This window comes from Colossoma macropomum, unplaced genomic scaffold (genome assembly GCF_904425465.1).
Source record: "Colossoma macropomum unplaced genomic scaffold, Colossoma_macropomum, whole genome shotgun sequence".
Taxonomy (NCBI): domain Eukaryota; kingdom Metazoa; phylum Chordata; class Actinopteri; order Characiformes; family Serrasalmidae; genus Colossoma; species Colossoma macropomum.
In genome coordinates this window covers 36,597-58,764 of record NW_023495940.1, presented here as the reverse complement: position 1 = coordinate 58,764, position 22,168 = coordinate 36,597, and the positions used below count along the sequence as shown (strand labels likewise).

The 22,168-nt window shown below is 39.2% G+C and overlaps 1 pseudogene and 3 gene segments (V, D, J or C); 2 read left to right on the top strand and 2 right to left on the bottom strand.

Annotated features, from left to right (window-relative positions):
• Window positions 1–52: 52 nt before the first annotated feature.
• On the bottom strand, window positions 53–665 carry LOC118803648. The segment is given in 2 exon segments: window positions 53–378; window positions 487–665. Coding segments are annotated over 2 exon segments (375 nt in total).
• Window positions 534–2,770, top strand: LOC118803647. The segment is given in 2 exon segments: window positions 534–546; window positions 2,325–2,770. Coding segments are annotated over 2 exon segments (327 nt in total).
• A 2,500-nt stretch (window positions 2,771–5,270) lies between these two features.
• On the bottom strand, window positions 5,271–5,853 carry LOC118803646 (annotated as a pseudogene).
• Window positions 5,854–15,202: 9,349 nt separating this feature from the next.
• On the top strand, window positions 15,203–16,411 carry LOC118803645. The segment is given in 2 exon segments: window positions 15,203–15,248; window positions 15,969–16,411. Coding segments are annotated over 2 exon segments (360 nt in total).
• Window positions 16,412–22,168: the final 5,757 nt, after the last annotated feature.

Below are 22,168 nucleotides of genomic sequence, written 5' to 3'. Positions count from 1 at the left end.
GCAGTGCAGTGTCTGCGTCTCTGACTCTCACAGCTTTTTGTATGGCTCTGTATCACTGTGTGAACGAGTATCTACTACTGATGTAAAATACACCCAGACAGTAATAATCTCCATCATCTTCAGTCTGGACTCCACTGATGGTCAGAGTGAAGTCAGATCCAGATCCACTGCCACTGAAACGAGCTGGAGTTCCTGACTGTAAGCTAGTAGCGTAGTAGATCAGGAGTTTAGGAGCTTCTCCAGGTTTCTGCAGATACCAGGAGAAATAGTTACTACCATAAACTGCAGGGCTGGTTCTACAGCTGATGGTGACTGTTTCTCCTGGAAGAGCAGATTTCACTGCAGGAGTCTGAGTCACAGTTGCCTGACCTCTGGATTCTGAAATAAATAGTGACAATTCAAAGTGATTTAAATACACATGATATTATTTTTAGTATAAGCGCCTCATACCCTGTATAACAGTATTAATGTATAACAGTGAGTTACCTTGAGTCCAGAAGATCAGAGTCCAGATGAAGATGGTGGTCAAAGTCATGTCTGCTGTGGGTGAAGTTTGTGGGGCAGCAGCTCTCAGTCATGAAGTGTTAAACTCACAGGACTATAAACTCTCCCAGAGCACTGAAGCATGTGCTGATAATGCAAAGTCAGCTCTCTCTATGGAAATGACTCTATTGGCTGCAGTGATCATGTGACATTGAGTGTAACAGCATGGAAACAGAAGGAGTTCTTCGTGGTTCAGTTTAGAGCTGCTGAATATCAGACAGAAGCATGAAAATGTTTATATGTGTTGTTTATCAGCTTCTGTTGTTGCTGAAATGTGTTGAACTGAACACACTGTAAACTGTTTAAGGCTGTTTTATTGAGTATATTGTAGAAGTTTATTGTCAGTTTGAGGTTTTTACTGTGATTCATATGTGAATCTTCACTCTCTTGATCTCCACAGTTGATCTTCTCACAGCTCAGCAATCTGCCTTTCCAGATCAGTGTAATATTCTCTTAATGTCCAGTGGGGGGCGATCTCATATTGTTCAGTTTAAAGTGTATCAGTCTTTCTCTTGAGGGATTTTGCGGCTACTGCTGTCAGTCTGTCTCTCAGTGCAGGAGTCTTTGGTGGAGGAACTAAACTGCATGCAGGGAGTAAAAAATACACATTTTATTACAATACTTTTCTCTCTTTTAGCAGAAAATCAGTTTGTGTTCATTTATCCATGTTAATTTTTGTTACTCAACAGAAGCAATAAGACATTTTTAAAGTGGAGCAGCTCTTTATCTTTAACTTTTCTGTTCTTATAACGATTTATGTTTATTTAATTTTCAAGGACAAATTAAATCAATGAATAAATAAGCAGTTTGAGAACAAATATAACAATGTATCACCATGGTTCAGACAAACAATTTCAAAAAAGTAAAAAAAAAAAAAAGTTCAGGTTTTCAGAATTTATACATTTTTCTGCTGATTGTAAAACTCAGTATTTAAAAATCAGTATTTAATGACTGATATGAAAAAGCTGTTAGTAAAGCACAGAGGAGGTTTTTGTACAGGCGCTGAATGAGTTTGTATCACTGTGGTGGACTTTTGGTGGAGGAACCAAACTGTCAGTTGGCCGTAAGTAGCTTTTTATTCCTTATTTATAATTAATCAGTAGATAAATTCGAAAAAAGACTATTAATGTACTTGATGTTTTTTGTAAGTTATGGAGGATTATTTATTTAGTACTTTATTGTTTTAACTGTTGCAGTTTAGAATAAAAATTTTTCAGTCTTTTTTGTCTTTCTGAAAAGTTGTTCGTAAAAGCATAAAAAATCAGCAAATTAAAAAAAATAATAAAATTACTGAGTTTATTTTTAAAGTAATACATTTGTCTTTATTGCTCCACAGTACTCACTCATACTGAGCATTTACCATATCAGTCACTGTAAATTCTTAGAGATTTTAAAATCTACATATAGAGGGTTTTTCTCATTGATATATTTAATAGTTCTATTAAGTTTTTTTTCTTATTTATTGATATTCATGCACTAAATTCATCTTGAATTTAATATTATATATTATTGAAAGCATTAATTTATCTATTTTTATAAATTAACTGAAAAAATGTCTGATAATTGTATGTTTCATAAATTCAGACTCTTTTTGAGAGAAGTAACTGCAGATTAATCTGAGAGTTTAAACTGTAAAGCAGGTTATAATTAGAGGGTGATACATTTTAATGCTCCACTGAACTCAGTTCAGCTCTGTACAAAATAAGAGAAGTGAAACCCACTCTGGTGTGTCTGTGCTGGTTGATTGACACGTGTCCCCTTCCTGTATTTGTGTCTCCTAGGTTTGGCCTTGCCCACCCTCACAGTCCTGCCCCCCTCTAGCGAGGGGCTGCAGCAGGGGAAGGTCACACTGGTGTGTTTGGCCAACAAGGGCTTCCCCTCAGACTGGAGGCTGAGCTGGAAGGTGGGTGGGAGCAGCTGGAGCTCGGGGGTTAGCCAGAGCCCTGGGCTTCTGCAGAAGGACGACGGCCTCTACAGCTGGAGCAGCACCCTGACCCTCCAGGAGGAGCAGTGGCTAAAGAACACAGTGACCTGTGAGGCCACCAAGGACTCCCAGCCTCCTGTCAGCCAGACACTGAGGAGAGATGAGTGCTGAGCAGTGAGGACCACGCGGGGGTTTCAGCTGATAGAGCTCCTCTCACTCTCAAATGAGCTCAAACACGTCTGTGATTAATGCTGAAATGATGATCTGATTATTTGACTAAAGAAAATAAAGAGTTTCAATCAACAACACTGTATGTTTTACTGTCTGATGGTAGATTTTTTCTTCATCATTAGACTCACTTAGAAATGCTTTAGAGAGTCTTTAAGGCTGTGAAGTTCAGAGAAAGTTCCTGCTGTTAATGTAGGAGAACATTTCCAGACACATCTAATGATCTACAGAGGTTCATTAATGAGCATGATGGAGATCAATAAAGGAATTAAAGTATCTGTAAATTATTATTTTTTTTTCAGGACAGATTCAATTCAACTTTAAAATATATTTAGACATAATGTAAATAAAGAAGACACATTTTTTAAATGTTATCAGTGAATATTAAGTATTTATATGAATGGTATTATATTGTTTTCCTTGTTAATGTATATAATCACAATATTCAGGCCACAGTCTCCTCTGTATCTGTAGTCAGTCAGTGCTAGACTGAGGCAGGTTGGATCTTCATGGTGGTGCTGAAACTAAAGTGATGCTGCTCTGAACTCTGGAGATGATGAACATCTGGACACAGAGCTGCTTCTTTCTGGGAAGGGAAGACCATCCTGCTCATGCAAATCTGAGTTTCACAAACACAAAACCCATCAAGACTGAGGCAGATATGAAGGTGTGTGTGTGTGTGAGTGTGTGTGTGTGTGTGTGTGTGTGTGTGTGTGAGTGAGTGTATGTGAGTGTGTGTGTGTGTGTGTGTGTGAGTGTGTGTATGTGTGTGTGAGTGTGTGTGTGTGTGTGTGTGTGTGTGTGAGAGAGAGAGAGAGAGTGTGTGTGTGTGTGTGTGTGTGTGTGTGTGTGAGAGAGAGAGAGAGAGAGTGTGTGTGTGTGTGTGTGAGTGTGTGTGTGTGTGCGTGTGTGTGAGTGTGTGTGTGTGTGTGTGTGTGTGTGTGTGCAGCACATTAGAGAACTTCACTTTCACATTCATTTACATTTCAGTTCATTTAGTCAGTGTCATAATGTCACTTTCCTACATCTGATTGGACAGAATGACTGTTATTCTAAATTTGTGGACTGTTTTTTTCATAAGAAAGAAACCAGCATTTTCATATTTTACAGTGACGTCACACTCATTTCTAAGAACAGCTGATGGGGGCAGTTTGGCCTGAACAGGTCATATGAGTCTGAGATCTCAGTGAGATTAAGGCTGTTTCTTTAAGGTGCAGTTCACTCCACTTCTTCACCAGATAGTTCTGTACAGATGGTACTGATGTTGAGTTACTGTCTTGCTGAATATTGACAGGCTGTGTATCGAGCCTTAATCGTGATGTAATGACATCTGAAGTGAGGCTGTGATGATCATGTTGTCATCAGTCACACAGAGAAACAGGATGAAACAGAATCAACAGCAGGAAAGATCAAATCTATGGCTGAGAAACTCATCATGAGAGCGAGAGAGCTTGTAGACTCTTGTGGAAGCTTCCAGGTATGAATACACAAGTCCTAATGCGTCTCTGATGGGAAACAGTAAAGCAGCAGCTCCAGGACAGAGACAGTGTTCAGCAGCCTGACAGACCTGACACACTTTATGAACAGTGTCTGTTCTTTTAGAGCAGTTCAGCTCATTATCAGTGTTAGATGTGTGCTGTGACTGAGTGAGTTTGGCTGAGAAACACTGAACATCTGGTGAAAGTTCTGCTCTATTCTGAGAGAAACAGAAAGATTCAGCCCTGTTAATGCAAAACTCACTGCTCTCTTTCTCTCTCTCTTTATCTCTTTTACTTATTAAAACTTGTTTGTGCACACGTTAGTGAGGGAACTTCTTATTTTTAGTTTATAACTTACAAAGTTTAAACAGTTTAAACAACTTAAACAGTTTGAAGTTTTGCATGCACAAAGACTACCAAAAAGATATTCAGAAATGATTAAACTGGAGCATCTGTGCTTGAAAAACAATAAATAAGTATAAAATCAACTCTGCAGCTTATTTCTTTGTCAACAAAGGTTTCTGTGCAGGTACTTACAAGGTGCAAACACATAAATCTACTATCAAAGGTCCAATTTTGTACCTTAAATAGATTTTTTTTCCAGGGGAAAGGTACATATTTGTACCTTTTCACAACTTGACATTCTAAAAAAATATTATAATCAATACAACTTAAATAAATAATTGCAATGGAATACAGTACAAGTACAGTACAGTACTTTCACTTAATAAAGGTACTTTTTCTGAGAGTGTATTATGAAGAAATACCTATTTGGCAGAAGGTGGCCATCATTTATTTCTGTCTTTTTGGATCAGAGCTGATTACTAAAACTCTGAAAGCCAGCAGGACATGTCTGAGAATGCTTTCTGACCTATCAGGAAAAGATCTAATCATGGAAGTGCAAGTTAGCAGATGCTTTCCAGACTGGATTTAAAATTGTGTCATTTTTTAGTGAATAAATAAATTGCACTGTATATGAACTCAAAACATTTTGTATTAGATACAATAAAAAATATGATCTAATAAGTCTTGCATGGTGAAAACTTTGTAAAAAGAGAAAACATTCTGTACTGTAGTGTTTTGTAGTTGTTCTCAGATCAGCGAGTTAGAGAAACCTCCCTCTCTACAGCTGACGGAGGTTTTTGTACGGCGCTGTAACACTGTGTGAACGGAGTAGCTTCATCCTGCTGACAGTAATAATCTCCTGCATCTTCAGGCTGAACTGCAGTGATCTTCAGAGTGAAATCTCTGTTGTAGCCACTGCCACTGAAACGATCTGGAATTCCAGACTGACGAGTGGTGGCTGTATAAATCAGGAGTTTAGGAGCTTCTCTGGGTTTCTGCAGGTACCAGTGAAGATCATCATCAATATCCACATTGGCTCTGCAGCTGAGAGTAACAGTCTCTCCTGGAGAAACAGACTGAGACTCTGGAGACTGGAGTCAGAATTATTTCCCCCATGGAGTCTGAAACACAAAAGACAAATAATTATATGAAAAATGACACTTTTTAATCTCCTTCTTCCAGAATATTCACAGCAGAATTTGGACAGAATCCAAAAGAAAACTCCGAAAATAGTTCTGATATTTAACAAGCATTTATTTTAATTAGAGAAAAGATCCTCTCACCCTGAGTGATCAGCCCCAGTGCTCCCAGCAGAAGAACCAGTATGATCATCATTGTGCTGTGTGTCTCTGAAAGGACTGAAGACTGATCAGCACTGCAGCTCTTAAAGTGTGTGGAGCAGTGAAGCAGCTCACATATGCAAACAGCACAGCCCTCTGATCTAAACCAGCAGCTCAGAGTCTACATTAACACTGATAATATTCTCTAAGACTAAATACTAACTATTTACCTTAATAATCAATACAAATAATAATGTTTCATATCTATCGATATGCAAATATACATTTGCACAGGCTTTGTGGCTTTTTCCTATTTACAAAACCCCTCAGAAATACAAACATTGTCAAGAAACTGAGAGTAAGAGTCTTTACTTCTTACAATGCAACATTTAGTAATTTAATTATCCTCATAATCACTTACACTGAATAAAATTCATAAAATAGAAACATTAAGAAAAATTAAACAATAGAAATTAATTCTGATTTGTGACAGAAAGAATCTTTTTTTCAGGTTTATAATTTATTTAAAATGTTTAATGAGTTTTAATGTTTAATATAGTTTTAAATTAAGTGCAAATAAGAAAAGTAAAAGGGGTTTTATTAATAATAATAATAATAATAATAATACACTTTGTACTTTACTTATTTTAATAAATTAATTATTATTAATTAATTTATTATTATTAACTAAATGCATATTAAGTATTTTTTGCTATAAGTATTAAGTGTTTTCTTAATCACTGTTCTTTTTTGGGTACTTTTTTGGGTCTCTAGCTGGTTCCACGTAAGTATCTCAGGGTCTTGTTCACGAGTGATGGGAAGAGGGATCGTGAGATCAGCTGTAGGCTGAGACAGGCGGCAGCAGTAATGCGGTCACTGTACCGGACTGTAGTGGTGAAGAGGGAGCTGAGCCATAAGGCAAAGTTGGTGTACATCCCCTCCCTCACCTATGGTCATGAGCTTTTCTCACTGGGTGGTGGGTTACACTCGGCCTGATAAGGAGCTCAGTCATCCGGGAGGAGCTTGGAGTAGAGCCGCTACTCCTCCGCATTGAGAGGAGCCGGTTGAGGTGGTTCGGGCATCTGATCAGGATGCCCCCTGTACGCCTCCCAGTGGGGGTTTACTGACACAAGACTCCAAGGTCGTCCAAGGACCTGCTGGAGGGATTATATCTCCAAGTTGGCCTAGGAGCGACTCTGCGTCACCTGGAATCAGCTGGAGGAAGTTGCGGGGGACAGGGTCATCTGGGATTAACTGCTCTCCCAACTGCTACCACAATGCTAGTTGGATTAAGTGGTTAAGATGATGATGATGGTGATGATGATTATGACATATCTGTCTTATTAATAGCTAACTTTGAACAGAAAAGCATTAGTTGCGTAACCACTGTATTTAAATTAGTTTAGGTAACTACTTTACTATAGAATCTTCTATTTTGCTGACCACTATTTGTTTGCTGTATTGAGATAACCAAGCTGAACAGCGAGTGATCAAATAAAAACAGAGTAAAGCTTTTAACTGAACTGTGAAAATCATTACAGTTAATGTGCTGCAAAATAATGATGTCACTTCACACATTTCGAAAACCTGAATGTGCTTCCCTGAGCTTTTCACTGCTTTCTCTTCACAGGCTTTTCATATTGCTGCCTTTCTGTGCCACGTTTGCGTTTTCATTGTTTGCTGCTGTTTTCTATCCTCACATGATACACATATGAAATTGGCTGTATCTGTTAGCAATGCAAAAACTAATGCCCACTGTAGAACACTGCCTGTGACAACCAGCCCAGATTCATCCCACAGGATAGATGCTTAATTTGAACAAACTAATCTACTCTAAGTCATTAACTGACACACAGGACTGTGCCATTTTAGGAGTGCGCTGCCAAATAACCTCCTTAAATTACTACAAAAAATACAGACTCAGTTTAGACTTTTGTTTTTGCAACAATAGCAGCTTTGCTCAAAAATGTAAAAATTGAAAAAAGGTCAAAACACCATGACTGGCAGGAAAAGGCATAATTACTTTTATTAAGATTAAAGCTTTCCAACAAACGAGTATTAATCTGAGTTGGCCCAGGCAACAACTGACCAACCTCATTTTTATACTCTTTTCTGAACAATGAGGGGACTTCACCAGAGTCCTCATTGCCCCTCCCAAATATTTCATATCTTTTGATTTTTATAGCAATATTTCCAAACCTTACATTGTTTTGATTGTCTTTCATGTCATTTTTCACACCATTATTAACATCATCTTTTTTATGTTATCAAGAATTCCTCCATTATTTCCAAAGCAAGAAGTAAAATATTTTTAAAATAATCACAGACCAAGGCCACAATCATAGACCTAGACCTTTAAACTTTATTTACTTTATGTATGTATGTAATTCAACATACTTAGGGTCACCCACAGACACACACACACACACACACACACACACACACACACAGGAAGAAGGCTGCACATGCGTAGAGAGACATACAGTATAATAGAAAATGATTAGTTATGATTAAAATTATTTCTTACTTTTACCCTAAACAAAATTCTTCCCTATTATCCAAATTTCTCCCACACTGTTACAACAGAAACACTGTAACACTGTTACACTGTTGTTTGTCAATGTGTTCTTGTGTTTACATGTGTGGGAGAACACATGAGGCACTCCTAAATGCATTAGAGCAACTGAACCAAAACCCTGCTGGCCCACTGGGAATCCTCCCGCTGCTCCTGAATCCCCACTCCGGAATTGTACAGCAGTGTTATTAAATGTCTGTGACAGTACAGACCTTAAGAGATCTGAATTAATTGAAGAGTGACTGTCTCCAGGTCTGAGAGTGAAATGTGTGTTTGAGTAAAGCAGCAGGACTTTAACCAGGATGGAGTAGATGGACGCTGACTGGAGCAGACAGGGACACAGTGGCTCCATCAATATATGATCATATATATGTTTCCCACAAGACTGATACAAAACATCTACAGCATGTTTAGAGGAGATGTTGATATAAAGTGTTGATGGAAATCAGAGATGTGAGAAAATCTAAAGCACTGTTGGTTCTGCAGTACTGAGTGTTTCCCCACATCCCACACACACATCATGTGTTCAGCTCTAGATTAAACCACACTCAGGTTCACACCTGCAGGGATGTAGTGGGGGAAAAAGGAGGGTGCCCAGTTGCAGAACAGCAGAATGATGGACATTTATATTCATAAACAAACCACATCTTCTCATCGCTTTAATCACTGTGCTGTTATCATTTTATGTGAGCTGCAGTTTGTTTTTTTTAGTGCAGTTTGATTTTTTTTTAAATATTATTTTTAAAGAGATCTTTTTTTATTCTTTTAAAGTGATGCTGGAAGATTTAAATTTATCATTGGTTTAATTTTTAAATACATTTTCATTCAGTGGGTGGGGCCTTGTTTTAGCCCCGCCCCTACATTTTAGATCAGGAAGTGAGGCTGCATCCCTGTCCCTCATGGCCACATGGTGAGCAGTTAGATCCTATTATTATGGAGTAAATGTGTCCCAAACTCTGAAAATTAGTACCATTAAAATTGTCCCTACCAAAACATATTTTCTGCAGTTAAGTACTTTTTGTGTTTTAATAAAATATTATGATTTTATGTGTGTAACTGTTCAAAGCTGTGTTCGTTAGTCATGTACAGGCTGGTGTTTTTGAGTTCTGCTCAAATTTATTTAAAACTGTCACCACTGAAACAGTCACTACTGAAACATTTGCTAAAGTTGTTTTAGTGTTATGATTGTTTTGTCAGTATAAAATGGAATATTCAGTCATTTACTGTAACAAGATAAACATATTTAAGCTACAGTGTAACTCAAAGCTACATGACTTCAGATTAAAGTCTAAGTCAGTTAAAAGACCAGAATGTGTTTTCAACTCTGACTTTAAACTAGTTCGGTTGATGGTGCAGTGATCAGTGCAGTGATGTCACTTGGAGGTGATACAGTGATGGAGGGCTTCAACTTCAGCCTCTTCAGAAACTTGAATGTCCTCTGCAGAGCCCCTCTATTAAATAAAGCTGGTAGTTGACAGGTTATTGGATTGTCAGTCCTGGATGGGGTTGGGTATCGTGTCCAGGTTCTTTTCAAGGATTGTGAGAAAGTGTTCTGTTCTATTAGAACAGAATTATGTTATCATTATATTATATCATATTATCTGTGTGCGCTAAGTAAGTTTCATATTGCATAATTTTTACCAACACTGGAAGAAACGCATCCCTCTGTACAAAGTGCAGTAATTCTGCAATGCTGTGTTTTAATGAATGAAAAGCACAGTGATGGTATTCTGCTCATGCTTCTAGTGGCTTGATGCTCACAACAAGCAGAAAATAGACACATGCAGTCAGTATAAAAGACTAAATTCATTAATGGGTTTGATGTGTGTCACTGAAGAGGTTCTTGAAATGTGTAAGGTAAACCCACAGCATAACCAGGGTGTCTCTATAGCTCTTTTCATATTTTGTGAATAGAACTGGGAGGTGGAGAGGAGACGAGGAGAGGGCAGAACAGGAAAACATGTAAACAGTCCAGAATCGTGATCAGTGAAAACGAGATACGTGAATGTAGATCTTTAAGGAAATCCCATAAAATAAGTGAATAAACTAAACGAGTTAGTAAATTAAAATGAGCAGTAGGACTAGAATGAGCTCCAGCTCCACTAAACTACTCCTCTCATAGAAGTGGAGCTGAAATGCTGTGTGCATTATTGCTTTGTGCTTATTTATAGATGTGTGTGTTGAGTTGTGTGTTAGTGTGGTGTGTTTCCTCTCCTCCACAGAGTGTGTGATTGTGCTGTATCACATCCTCCCCCTCAGCACCTGCAGTAGGTCTCAGCTGCAGCAGTGCAGTCTCTGTGTCTGTGACTCTCACAACTTTTTGTACGGCTCTGTATCACTGTGTGAACCACCAGACACTGCTGATATGATGTAAACTCTGACAGTAATAATCTCCATCATCTTCAGTCTGGATTCCACTGATGGTCAGAGTGAAGTCAGATCCAGATCCACTGCCACTGAAATGAGCTGGAGTTCCTGACTGTAAGCTAGTAGCGTAGTAGATCAGGAGTTTAGGAGCTTCTCCAGGTTTCTGCAGATACCAGGCGAGATAGTTACCATTATATACTGCAGGGCTGGTTCTACAGCTGATGGTGACTGTTTCTCCTGGAAAAGCAGATTTCACTGCAGGAGACACCATCAAAACACATTAAAGTTAAACACAAAAAAGGAATTTGTAACAAAATATGAAAGTGTAACTGAGTAAAAAGGATCCGGAGTGGCGCAACCGTCTAAGTGTTGGCCCTGTCATCAGGAGATCGCGAGTTCGATCCCTGGTGATGCTACAGCCGTCCGTAGCCGGGAGTCCAAGAGAGCACAATTGGCCTCGCTCTCTCTGGGTGGGTGCGATGGCTGCCTTTCTCCCCCCATCACTCACTAAGCGCGATGCTAGTCAGCGCAGGCGTCTGTTAGCTGACGTAACAGATCTGGCGGTTGGCGCTTTCCTCCGAGCGCGTTCAGCTGTCAAATGACGTTGCGTGAGCGGCAGCTCAAGAAGAAGCGGTGGCTGGTTTCACAGGTCTTGGATGAAGCCTGTGTTAGCCTCGCCCTCCTAGCGTTGATAGCGCCGTGTGTGATTGGGGGAGTCCTAACTAGCGGCGGGTGGAATTGGCTACGACTAAATTGGGGAGAAAACCGGGTAAAAATTGAAAAAAAAAAAAAAGTATATGAACCTGATGTACGTGTGTAAATGTAACTAGTTACTACCCACCTCTGAATAAAGACCTGTCATTAGCAAGACATGAAAGGTAATTTTAGTCAGTGGCATAATTGCATAAAATACCACACAGCCGGCTTTTTGTGTTTGTTTGTTTTATTTTATTTTTTTTATTTTTTTTTTAACGTTTTGCTCCACCACTTTTGGGGTTTTGGCACCACCCCTGGTTACTGGTTAAACTGCTTGTTTGTGTTCAGCTGGGTGGGGGTTGGTACGGGGGTCTGGTTTCACTTTTTCCTTTAGTGCTGCTGAGTTTAATATTAAGTTTCAGAGTGGGACTCATTTTTGGAGAAGGCATTAATGTGGACCAGTCCATCTCAGCCTGTAACTGTATTTTCTTGGCCATTTTTCTTGCCTCTTCTCATCAGAATCAGTCCCAGAATCTGTTCTGTAGCTGTAATAACTTATAGAAACAAAAATACAAACAGAATATAAGAATCTTTTAGAATAGAAAAAAGCTCCCTGCATGTAAAAAGTAAAGCCAGAGGCACAAGCACCCCAAATGTATTAGGTTACATCAATGTCCAGAGTTTTTAGAGTATAAATTATGAAATAATGCAGGTAAGGTGGGAGGACCTGCCCCAGGTGGAGGAGTTTAAGTATCTCAGGGTCTAGTTCACAAGTGATGGGAAGAGGGATGGTGAGATCGGCTGCAGGCTGGGACAGGCGGTAGCAGTAATGCGGTCACTGTACCGGACTGTAGTGATGAAGAGGGAGCTGAGCCATAAGACAAAGCTCTCTGTTTACCGGTCAGTCTGCATCCTCTCCATCACCTGTGGTCATGAACTTTGGATAGTGACTGAAAGAATAAGATCACAGATAAAAGCAGTGGAAATGAGTTTCTTCACAGGGTGGTGGGCTACACTCTACTTGACAGGGTGAGGAGCTCAGTCATCCTGGAGAAGCTTAAAATAGAGCCACTACTCCTCCACATTGAGAGGAGACAGTTGAGGTGGTTTGGGAAAATGCAGGTGAGCTGCAGTGAGACACTCTCATAAATGCAGTAGAGCAACTATTTAAAATTGTCACTACTGAAACATTTGTTAAAGTTTCTGTAGAGTTATGATTGTTTTGTTAGTGTCAAAATAGAATAATAATAAAAAATAAACATAACTGAAAATGATTTTAGTCTAAAGTCCAAGTTAGTTAAAAGACTGCAATGTGTTTTCAATTCTCTACTCTGAACTAGTTTGGTTTATTGTCCACTTAGTGCGGTGATGTCACTTTGGTGGGCTTGACTCCAGCCCCCTCAGAAACTTGAATGTCCTCTGCAGAGCCCCCTGAACTAAAACTGGTAGTTGACAGGTTATTAGATTGTCAGTCCTGGAGGGGTTGAGTATCGTGTGCAGGTTCTTTTTAAGGATCATGAGAAAATGTTCTGTTCTAGTAGAACTGAATTATGTTATGTATTCTGATACCATATTTTAATTCTCTGTATGTGTTTAGTTTCAAATCTCTGTGGCACTTTTTATATTTTGTGAATGGAACTGGGAGATGGAGAGAGGACGAGCAGAGGGCAGAACATTTAAACACTACGAAACGTGATCAGTAAAAACGAGCTACGTGAATGTAGATCTTTAAGAAAATCCCCACAAAAATGAACTCTAAACTCTAAATATAAGTTAATAAATCAAACAAGGTGAAAAACAGCATTTCAAATTCATAAAGGCATGTAAATTATGTGAACATATGTAAAGACTTCACTACATCCATGCACACCACTGACACATGAACAGTAGGACTAGAATGAGCTCCAGCTCCACTGAACTACTCCTCTCATAGAAGTGGAGCTGAAATGCTGTGTGCATTACTGCTTTGTGCTTATTTATAGATGTGTGTGTTGAGTTGTGTGTTAGTGTGGTGTGTTTCCTCTCCTCCACAGAGTGTGTGATTGTGCTGTATCACATCCTCCCCCTCAGCACCTGCAGTAGGTCTCAGCTGCAGCAGTGCAGCCTCTGTGTCTCTGACTCTCACAGCTTTTTGTATGGCTCTGTATCACTGTGTGAACGAGTATCTACTACTGATGTAAAACTGACCCAGGCAGTAATAATCTCCATCATCTTCAGTCTGGACTCCACTGATGGTCAGAGTGAAGTCAGATCCAGATCCACTACCTCTAAAACGAGCTGGAGTTCCTGACTGTAAGCTGCTAGTGTAGTAGATCAGGAGTTTAGGAGCTTCTCCAGGTTTCTGCAGATACCAGGAGAAATGGTTACTATAAATTGCAGTGCTGGTTCTACAGCTGATGGTGACTGTTTCTCCTGGAAGAGCAGATTTCACTGCAGGAGTCTGAGTCACAGTCGCCTGACCTCTGGATTCTGAAATGAAATAATAAGAAATCTAGGTGACTCATAAATTATGAATAATTATAAATATAATTAAATACACATGATATCATTATTTTTAAAATAAGCCCCTCACATGTACTTGTTTTCAAATGTCTCAATTAAAGACCATCATAAAGTTAAATGTATACCAGTGAGTTACCTTGAGTCCAGAAGATCAGAGTCCAGATGAAGATGGTGGTCAAAGTCATGTCTGCTGTGGGTGAAGTTTGTGGGCAGCAGCTCTCAGTCATGAAGTGTTAAACTCACAGGACTATAAACTCTCCCAGAGCACTGAAGCATGTGCTGATAATGCAAAGTCAGCTCTCTCTATGGAAATGACTCTATTGGCTGCAGTGATCATGTGACATTGAGTATAACAGCATGGAAACAGAAGGAGTTCTTCATGGTTCAGTTTAGAGCTGCTGAATATCAGACAGAAGCATGAAAATGTTTATATGTGTTGTTTATCAGCTTCTGTTGTTGCTGAAATGTGTTGAACTGAACACACTGTAAACTGTTTAAGACTGTTTTATTGTGTATATTGTAGAGGTTTACTGTCAGTTTGAGATTTTTACTGTGATTCATATGTGAATCTTTACTCTCCTGATCTCCACAGTTGATCTTCCCACAGCTCAGCAATCTGCCTTTCCAGATCAGTGTGATATTCTCTTAATGTCCAGTGGGGGGCGATCTCATAGTGTTCAGTTTAAAGTGTATCAGTCTTTCTCTTGAGGGATTTTGCAGCTACTGCTGTCAGTCTGTCTCTCAGTGTGGGAGGTTTTGGTGGAGGAACTAAACTGCATGCAGGGAGTAAAAAATACACATTTTATTACAATACTTTTCTCTCTTTTAGCAGGAAATCAATTTATGTTTATTTTCTTCATGTTAATGTTTTCGTTACTCAATAGAAGCAATAAGATTTTTTTAAAGTAGAGCAGCTCTTTAACCATTTTCTATTCTTAACAATTTGTTTTTATTTAATTTCATTTCATTTTCACGATCAAATTAAAGTCAAGCTGAACAATAAAAATTGTTAGTATTTTACAATGAAATCACAGATTAATGAATAAATAAGCGGTTTAAGAACAGGTATAACAATGTTTAACTACAGTTCAGAGCAAAGAAGTTTAAAAAAGTAAAAATAATGAAAGTTTAGGGTTTCAGAATTTATACATTTTTCTGCTGATTATAAAACTCATCAGTATTTAATGACTGATATGAAAAAGCTGTTAGTGAAGCACAGAGAGAGCAGAGTCTTTAGAGCAGGAGGTTTTTGTACAGGTGCTAAATGAGTTTGTATCACTGTGGTGGACTTTTGGTGGAGGAACGAAACTGTCAGTTGGCCGTAAGTAGCTTTTTATTTCTTATTCATAATTAATCTGGTAATAAATTCTGGAAAAGACTATTAATGTACTTTATGGTTTTTGAAAATTATGTAGTTTTATTTATTTAGTACTTTATTGTTTTAACTGTTGCAGTTTAGAATGAAGATTTTTCATCAACTGTCTTTCTGAAAAGTTGTTCGTAAAAGCAAAAATATTCTGCAACTTTCTCTTAAGGTGTTTGTAAAATTACTGAGTTTGTTTTTTAAAGTAAAAGATTTGTCTTTATTGCTCCACTGTTCTCATTCTCATGTTGAGCAATCACCATGTCATTTACTGTAAATTCTCAGACATTTTAAAATCTACATATAGACTGTGTTTCTCTGATTCATGTATAATGTTTTTTTTTTTCATTTTTTTCATATTTCATTTATATTTAATATTATAAATTATTAAATGCATTCAGTTATGTCATTTTATAAATGAAGTGAATAAAATGTTTCTCTTAAAATTAAATATTTCATAAATTCAGACTCTTTTTGAGTTAAGTACTTGCAGATTAGTCTGAGAGACAGTTTAAACTATGCAGTATGTTATAATTAGAGAGTGAAACATTTTAATGCTCCACTGAACTCAGTTCAGCTCTGTACAAAATAAGAGAAGTGAAACCCACTCTGGTGTGTCTGTGCTGGTTGATTGACACGTGTCCCTTCCTGTATTTGTGTCTCCTAGGTTTGGCCTTGCCCACCCTCACAGTCCTGCCCCCCTCCAGTGTGGAGCTGCAGCAGGGGAAGGTCACACTTGTGTGTTTGGCCAACAAGGGCTTCCCCTCAGACTGGAGACTGAGCTGGAAGGTGGGTGGGAGCAGCTGGAGCTCGGGGGTTAGCCAGAGCCCCGGGCTTCTGCAGAAGGACAACGGCCTCTACAGCTGGAGCAGCACCCTGACCCTCCAGGAGGAGCAGTGGCTAAAGAGCACAGTGACCTGTGAGGCCACCAAGGACTCCCAGCCTCCTGTCAGCCAGACACTGAGGAGAGATCAGTGCTGAGCAGTGAGAACCACGCGGGGGTTTCAGCTGATAGAGCTCCTCTCACTCTCAAATGAGCTCAAACACGTCTGTGATTAATGCTGAAATGATGATCTGATTATTTGACTAAAGAAAATAAAGAGTTTCAATCAACAATACTGTATGTTTTATTGACTGATGGTAGATTTTTTTCTCCATCATTAGACTCAGAAATGCTTTAGAGAGTCTTTAAGGCTGTGAAGTTCAGATAACTTCTTGCTGTTAATATAGGAGAACATTTCCAGACACATCTAATGATCTACAGAGGTTCATTAATGATCATGATGGAGATCAATGAGGGATTAAAGTATCTGTAAATGAATCTTTTCAACACAGGTTTATTCAGCTTAATTCTAACGTAAATAAATTATATTTATACATTAATGCTGTTATATTTTCCTTGTTAATGTATATAATCACAGTATTCAGGCCACAGTCTCCTCTGTATCTACAGTCAGTCAATGCTATAATGAGGCAGGTTGGATCTTCATGCTGGTGCTGAACTAACGTGATGTCCCAGACAGCAAGCATGTTCAGGCCGGATTACCTTGGCCGTCACAAAGTCCTCCTAGCAGTCGCATCTGCATTGCGGACTTGTGTCACTTTTGGGCCAAGTAACTGTTAACAGCACTAGACACACTGCCGGTAAGCGGGCTCGGAGCGCATTGGGGCTGGATCTTTAAAACAGATGCACCTCATTTAAAAATTGCGCCTCATTTAAAATTTGCCCCTCCCCTTTTTCCCCCTCAGTCCTCTGCAGTTGTCAGTTGACTTTGACTGTTAAACTTGCTGCTGCTTTTGAGGTAAGGTGTGTTTTGTATTTTAAATAATTGCACATTCATTATAATTACGATCAGGTATCTTGGATTTTATCGTTTAACTTTTAATATGTTATTCAGTTTGACAAGCAAATAAGCTGAGTGGTGGCGTCGCTAGAGGGGACGACGTCAGTGCTGGCTATGAGGTAGTGCGTCAAAATGTCTAATTCCAACCTAAATTAACATTCGAGATTTCTCTTTAATTATGTTTAATAACGACACACTCTTAATCTTACATTATCTCCCTCGCCCGGCTGTGTAACTAGCTAGCTTAGCTGTACCGTGAGAGGCAGCTGTTAGCTTCACTGGAAAATGTGAAAATGTTCTAAGAGCAGCTTTAATATTTCTGCCTGTTTTAGGAGAAAAACAAGTCTAAAGAAAACAGAGAAGTGGATCTGAGTGACTAATGTAAGAATCATCCATTAGCTGGAATCTAAAGTTACCCTATATTGTGGTGTGGAGCTAGCCAGCTAACGTTAGCTAGCTAAGCTGTATTAGCCAGTGTAAGCAGTAACGTTAGTTTAACCATCTTATTTTTTATCTGCTTTTTTGTAGTGTCGGATTTTACTATTTTTACTTAAAGAAATGGAAGGTTAACGTTACTTTTAATTATTTTTTTTCTTGAAACTGCTGAAATAACATAAACCGGTAACACAGTGCTCGTATTTGGTTAAAAGTGTGTAAAATACCCCTCAGAAACAGAACCGATTTCCCTTTGCTTAATCTTTTATTAGACGACGCTTCAGCTCCCACGCTGCTGCTCCCGCGGCTGCTTCAGACTCAGGGTCCGTCTCAAAATTACGGAAAGAAAGTGTTTCTGCTATCATTACTAGCATTATTATTATTATTGTCTTTGTATGTACATCTGCTGATATGTTCAGAAGCCTCAGCAGAGCTGTTTACAGAGATACTAAAGCTGCTACTACTAGTAATAATAATAATAATAGCTTCACTTGTTTCGTCTCTGACTCTGAAGTAGACGCAGACAAGCACAGTGATAGCGTGAGTTGAACCTTTTGGCAAAAATAAAAGAATAGAAAAAAGACCAAGAAAAGAATGGCGTTCAGTACAAACTGGGTTTGTTGTGTTTGTCATCTTTAATAAGACCATGAAAGTGTAATTAATCCAACAACACAGAACGCAACTACGAATGTCACACGAACTTTACCATCTGAGGTGGTGTGTGTAGCCTGATTGTGTGAAAGCTGTGACATGGCCGTGGTGGTCTGAGGTGGTCCTAAAACGGTCACAGTAACGCAGCCGTTTTTTTAAACATACATGCAGCAAGCGCGTTTAACTACCGCAGCTCGGTCATGTTGACGTGTCGGAATACCAAATAAACCAATAAAAGAACGTGTTTTACCGTCATTATGGGCTGTTACTGCGGTAGCTCGGTAACTCTTACTGGCCACAGGCCAAGGCCGGATATATAAAATAGAATGGCCGCTACAGCCGCAGCAGCACCCTGACCCTCAGCAAAGCACTTTGGGAAAAGGGGGAGGAGTTTGGCTGCACGGTCTCCCATGACAACGTCAATCAGCCAATCACGTTCATAAAGAAAATTAGTGAAAATTAGCAGCTCCAAGATAGAGCTGAACATAGAGCTGCTTCCACATCATCTACAGTAGAGTTTAAACTCTACACAGTGCTGATGTTCCTGTCTTTACTCTGTTCTCTGTCCTGTTGCTGTTCCTGCGGTTCTGCTGAGCTGAAATAAAGCTGAATCTTGAACATCGTCTGTTCTTTTACTCTGTTTAATGGTCAGTGTTGTGAGAGAGAATCTGTAGCTGTAGATTCAGTGCAGTGCTGTGTGTTGTGCTTGAGTGAGTTTGGCTGAACGAAGCTGAACATCTGCTGAAAGTGCTGCTCTATTCTGGGAGAAAGTGGACGACTCAGGCCTGTTAATGCAAATCTGAGTTTCACCCCACTGTCTCTCTCTCTCTCTCTCTCTCTCTCTCTCTCTCTCTCTCTCTCTCTCTCTCTCTGTCTGTTTTACTGGTTAAACTGCTTGTTTGTGGTCAGCTGGGTGGGGGGTGGTGGGGTGGTGCTGGTTTCACTTCCTCCTCTATTATAATAATAATAATATAATAATATTTATTTATATAGCACTTTTCATGCCAGTGGCAGCTCAAAGTGCTTTACAGACAGGTGATAAAACAGTTATACAAGAAATCATTAGTATTTATTTAGAAGAAAATTCAGAAGAAAATGAAAAAGAATAAAAATTAAAAGATAAAAACCATGAGATGTAGAGTTTTAATTAAATGCTAATTTAAAGAGATACGTTTTTAGATGCTTCTTAAAAGTGAGCTCTGAGCTTGACTGTCTAATAAAAGGTGAATTGAGTTCCATAGTTTAGAAGCAGAATAACTGAAAGAGTCTCTCCATGTTTTCTGTATTTTACAGAGGGTATCTGTAGAAGGCCACTCTCTGCAGATCTTAGATTACGTGCAGGAACATAAACAGACAGACACTCTGTGATGTAAGCAGGTGCTTTAAGGTTGTTTTGAGCTTTAAAGACTAGTAGCAGAACCTTAAAATCTATCCTGAATGATACAGGCAGCCAGTGCAGTTCTTTCAAACTGGGAGTGATGTGATCTGTCTTTTTTGTTTTTGTTAGGATGCTGCTGCATTTTGTACAAGTTGTAAGGGATGTATAGTTTCTCTGCATCGCTCTGAGATAGAAAAGGCCGAACTTTAGTGATATTTCTCAAATGATAAAAAAGCTACTTTAGTGACTGTGTTTACATGTGGGGTAAAACAGAGCTCAGAGTCTAAGATCACACCCAGGTTTCGTACTTCAGGTTTGGTAGAAGAAGCTAAAGAACCAAATTTCTCATAAATCATTTTTCTCTGAGTTTCTGTACCAATGATCAATATGTCAGTTTTTTTCATGATTTAATTGTAGAAAATTTTGTGACATCCACTGAGAAATATCTGACACACAGCTGGTCAGTCTGTCTACAGAGTCTTGATCTTCAGAAGGAATAGTAATGTATAACTGGGTGTCGTCAGCATAGCTATGAAAATTTCTATTATGCTTTTTAATGACATCACCTAGAGGTAACATGTACAAAGAGAAAAGTAAAGGCCCTAAGACTGAACCTTGGGGGATTCCCCAAGAAACGGCAAATCGTTTTGATGAATGATACTGAATACTGATACTGAAACCATGAACTGTCTATTACTTAAATGTGATTTAAACCATTCTAAAACTGTGCCAGAGAAGCCGACCCAGCATTGAAGCCACAGGATTAAAATCTTGTGGTCAACGGTATCAAAGGCTGCACTAAGATCTAATAAAACCAAAACAGAAGGATTTCGTTCATGAGCGCTGAGCCTGATGTCATTCATAACGCAAATCAATACTGTCTCTGTACTATGGTTAGAACGAAAACCTGACTGAAACTTCTCATATAAATTCTTTGATATTAGATACGTATTTAGTTGTTTGAAAACAACTTTTTCTAAGACTTTATTTAGAAAAGGTAGGTTTGAAATTGGTCTAAAATTATTTAGTATAGAAGGATCCATGCTTCTCTTTTTTAGCAGAGGCTTCACCAGGGCAGTTTTAAAAGCATCTGGAAAAACACCTGTTAACAGAGAAGAATTTACAATAGTTAAAACATCATTGTGCACACAATCAAAAACCATCTTAAGGAATGAAGTAGGAACAGGGTCAAGATCACATGTGGAGGAACTTAGTTTGTTTAAAATAGTTGTGAGCTCCTGATAGTTGATAACAGAGAAAGATGTCATTACTGATGTAGGTGACCTATCAGGAACATTACAGGAGCTTGTTTCAGCTGGCTGAGCTACACCCTGTCGTATCAGGTCTGTTTTATTTTGGAAATGAATTGCGAACTCTTCACAGACTTTAGAAGATAAGTCATCATGAAACCCACTAGCAGACAAGTTAGGGTTAATTAACCAGTCTATGCATCTGCCCTGTCTTACTGTATGCATAAATCTGTAGTTTTCAGGAGCAGCTTCAAGTAGAGTTGCTGTGCCATTACCACTAAGCCACGTTTGTGACAGAAACATAAAATCTAGCTTAAGCTCTTTAATAAGATCTCGAATCAGCAGGGTTTTGTTATTAAATGACCTTACATTGAGTAGAGCAAGGTTTAATTTTCTGCTAGTTACACAATGTGTCTACGCAAATTAAATTATATGGGTTTTGACCGCGCACGTTTTTCTTTGATTTTTTAATTACACAAGGTTTGATGAATCTAATGACATTTTTGGAGCAAAATCTCCCTACACAACTAGCAGAAGCTTTAGTGTTAAGACAGCAGAAACATAGATTTTGTCTATATCATTAAAGGCACTTACCTGTCTGCTGATGATACTACTTACCCATCTGTTGTCTACTACATTTAAGTCCAGTCAGTGATGGTGTAGTACATTCTCAATGTTCTGGGACAAGATAACAGACCCACGGCGGCTCAGGTGTAGCCCGCCCCTACGGTAAAATGCCGGTCGCTCCCAGAAAACACTCCAGTTGCTCACATAGCCAATGCCAATGTTGCACCAGCCTTGGAGCCAGCAGTGTAGCGCGTAGAGCCTGCTGAAAACCTTGCTTCCTCTCCGGTAGGTGGGCAGTGGTCCCTAGATGATGATCCTGGCCTTGGTTCTCTTCTTAACTGTGTCCAGAAGTAATCTGAAATGCTCCTTGTGGACTTCGCTCTGACGGGATGAGATGTCATTCACCCCCACATGAATTACTATGGTGCCGACGTCCCCGTGTTTGCTCAGAGCCACAGGAAACCGCTTGGAAATATCCAAGACCTGGGTGCCTGGAAAACAACAGACAGCAAAATTACTTCCAGAGCAAGTTACTTTAAGATGCCTCACTACTGAGTCTCCAATTATAACAACACTCTCCTGACTCTCTCTCCGAGGCACTGAAGCAGGCGGTGAGCGGAGGGCTTTGAACCAGTTACTGGAGGTGAAATCCAGTGGGGGAGGAATTGGTGAAAACCTTCTCTTTCCCCGGCCGTGCTGGCATTCCCAGCCCTGCTCCGGTGCGGGCATGCTCTCCTGTGGT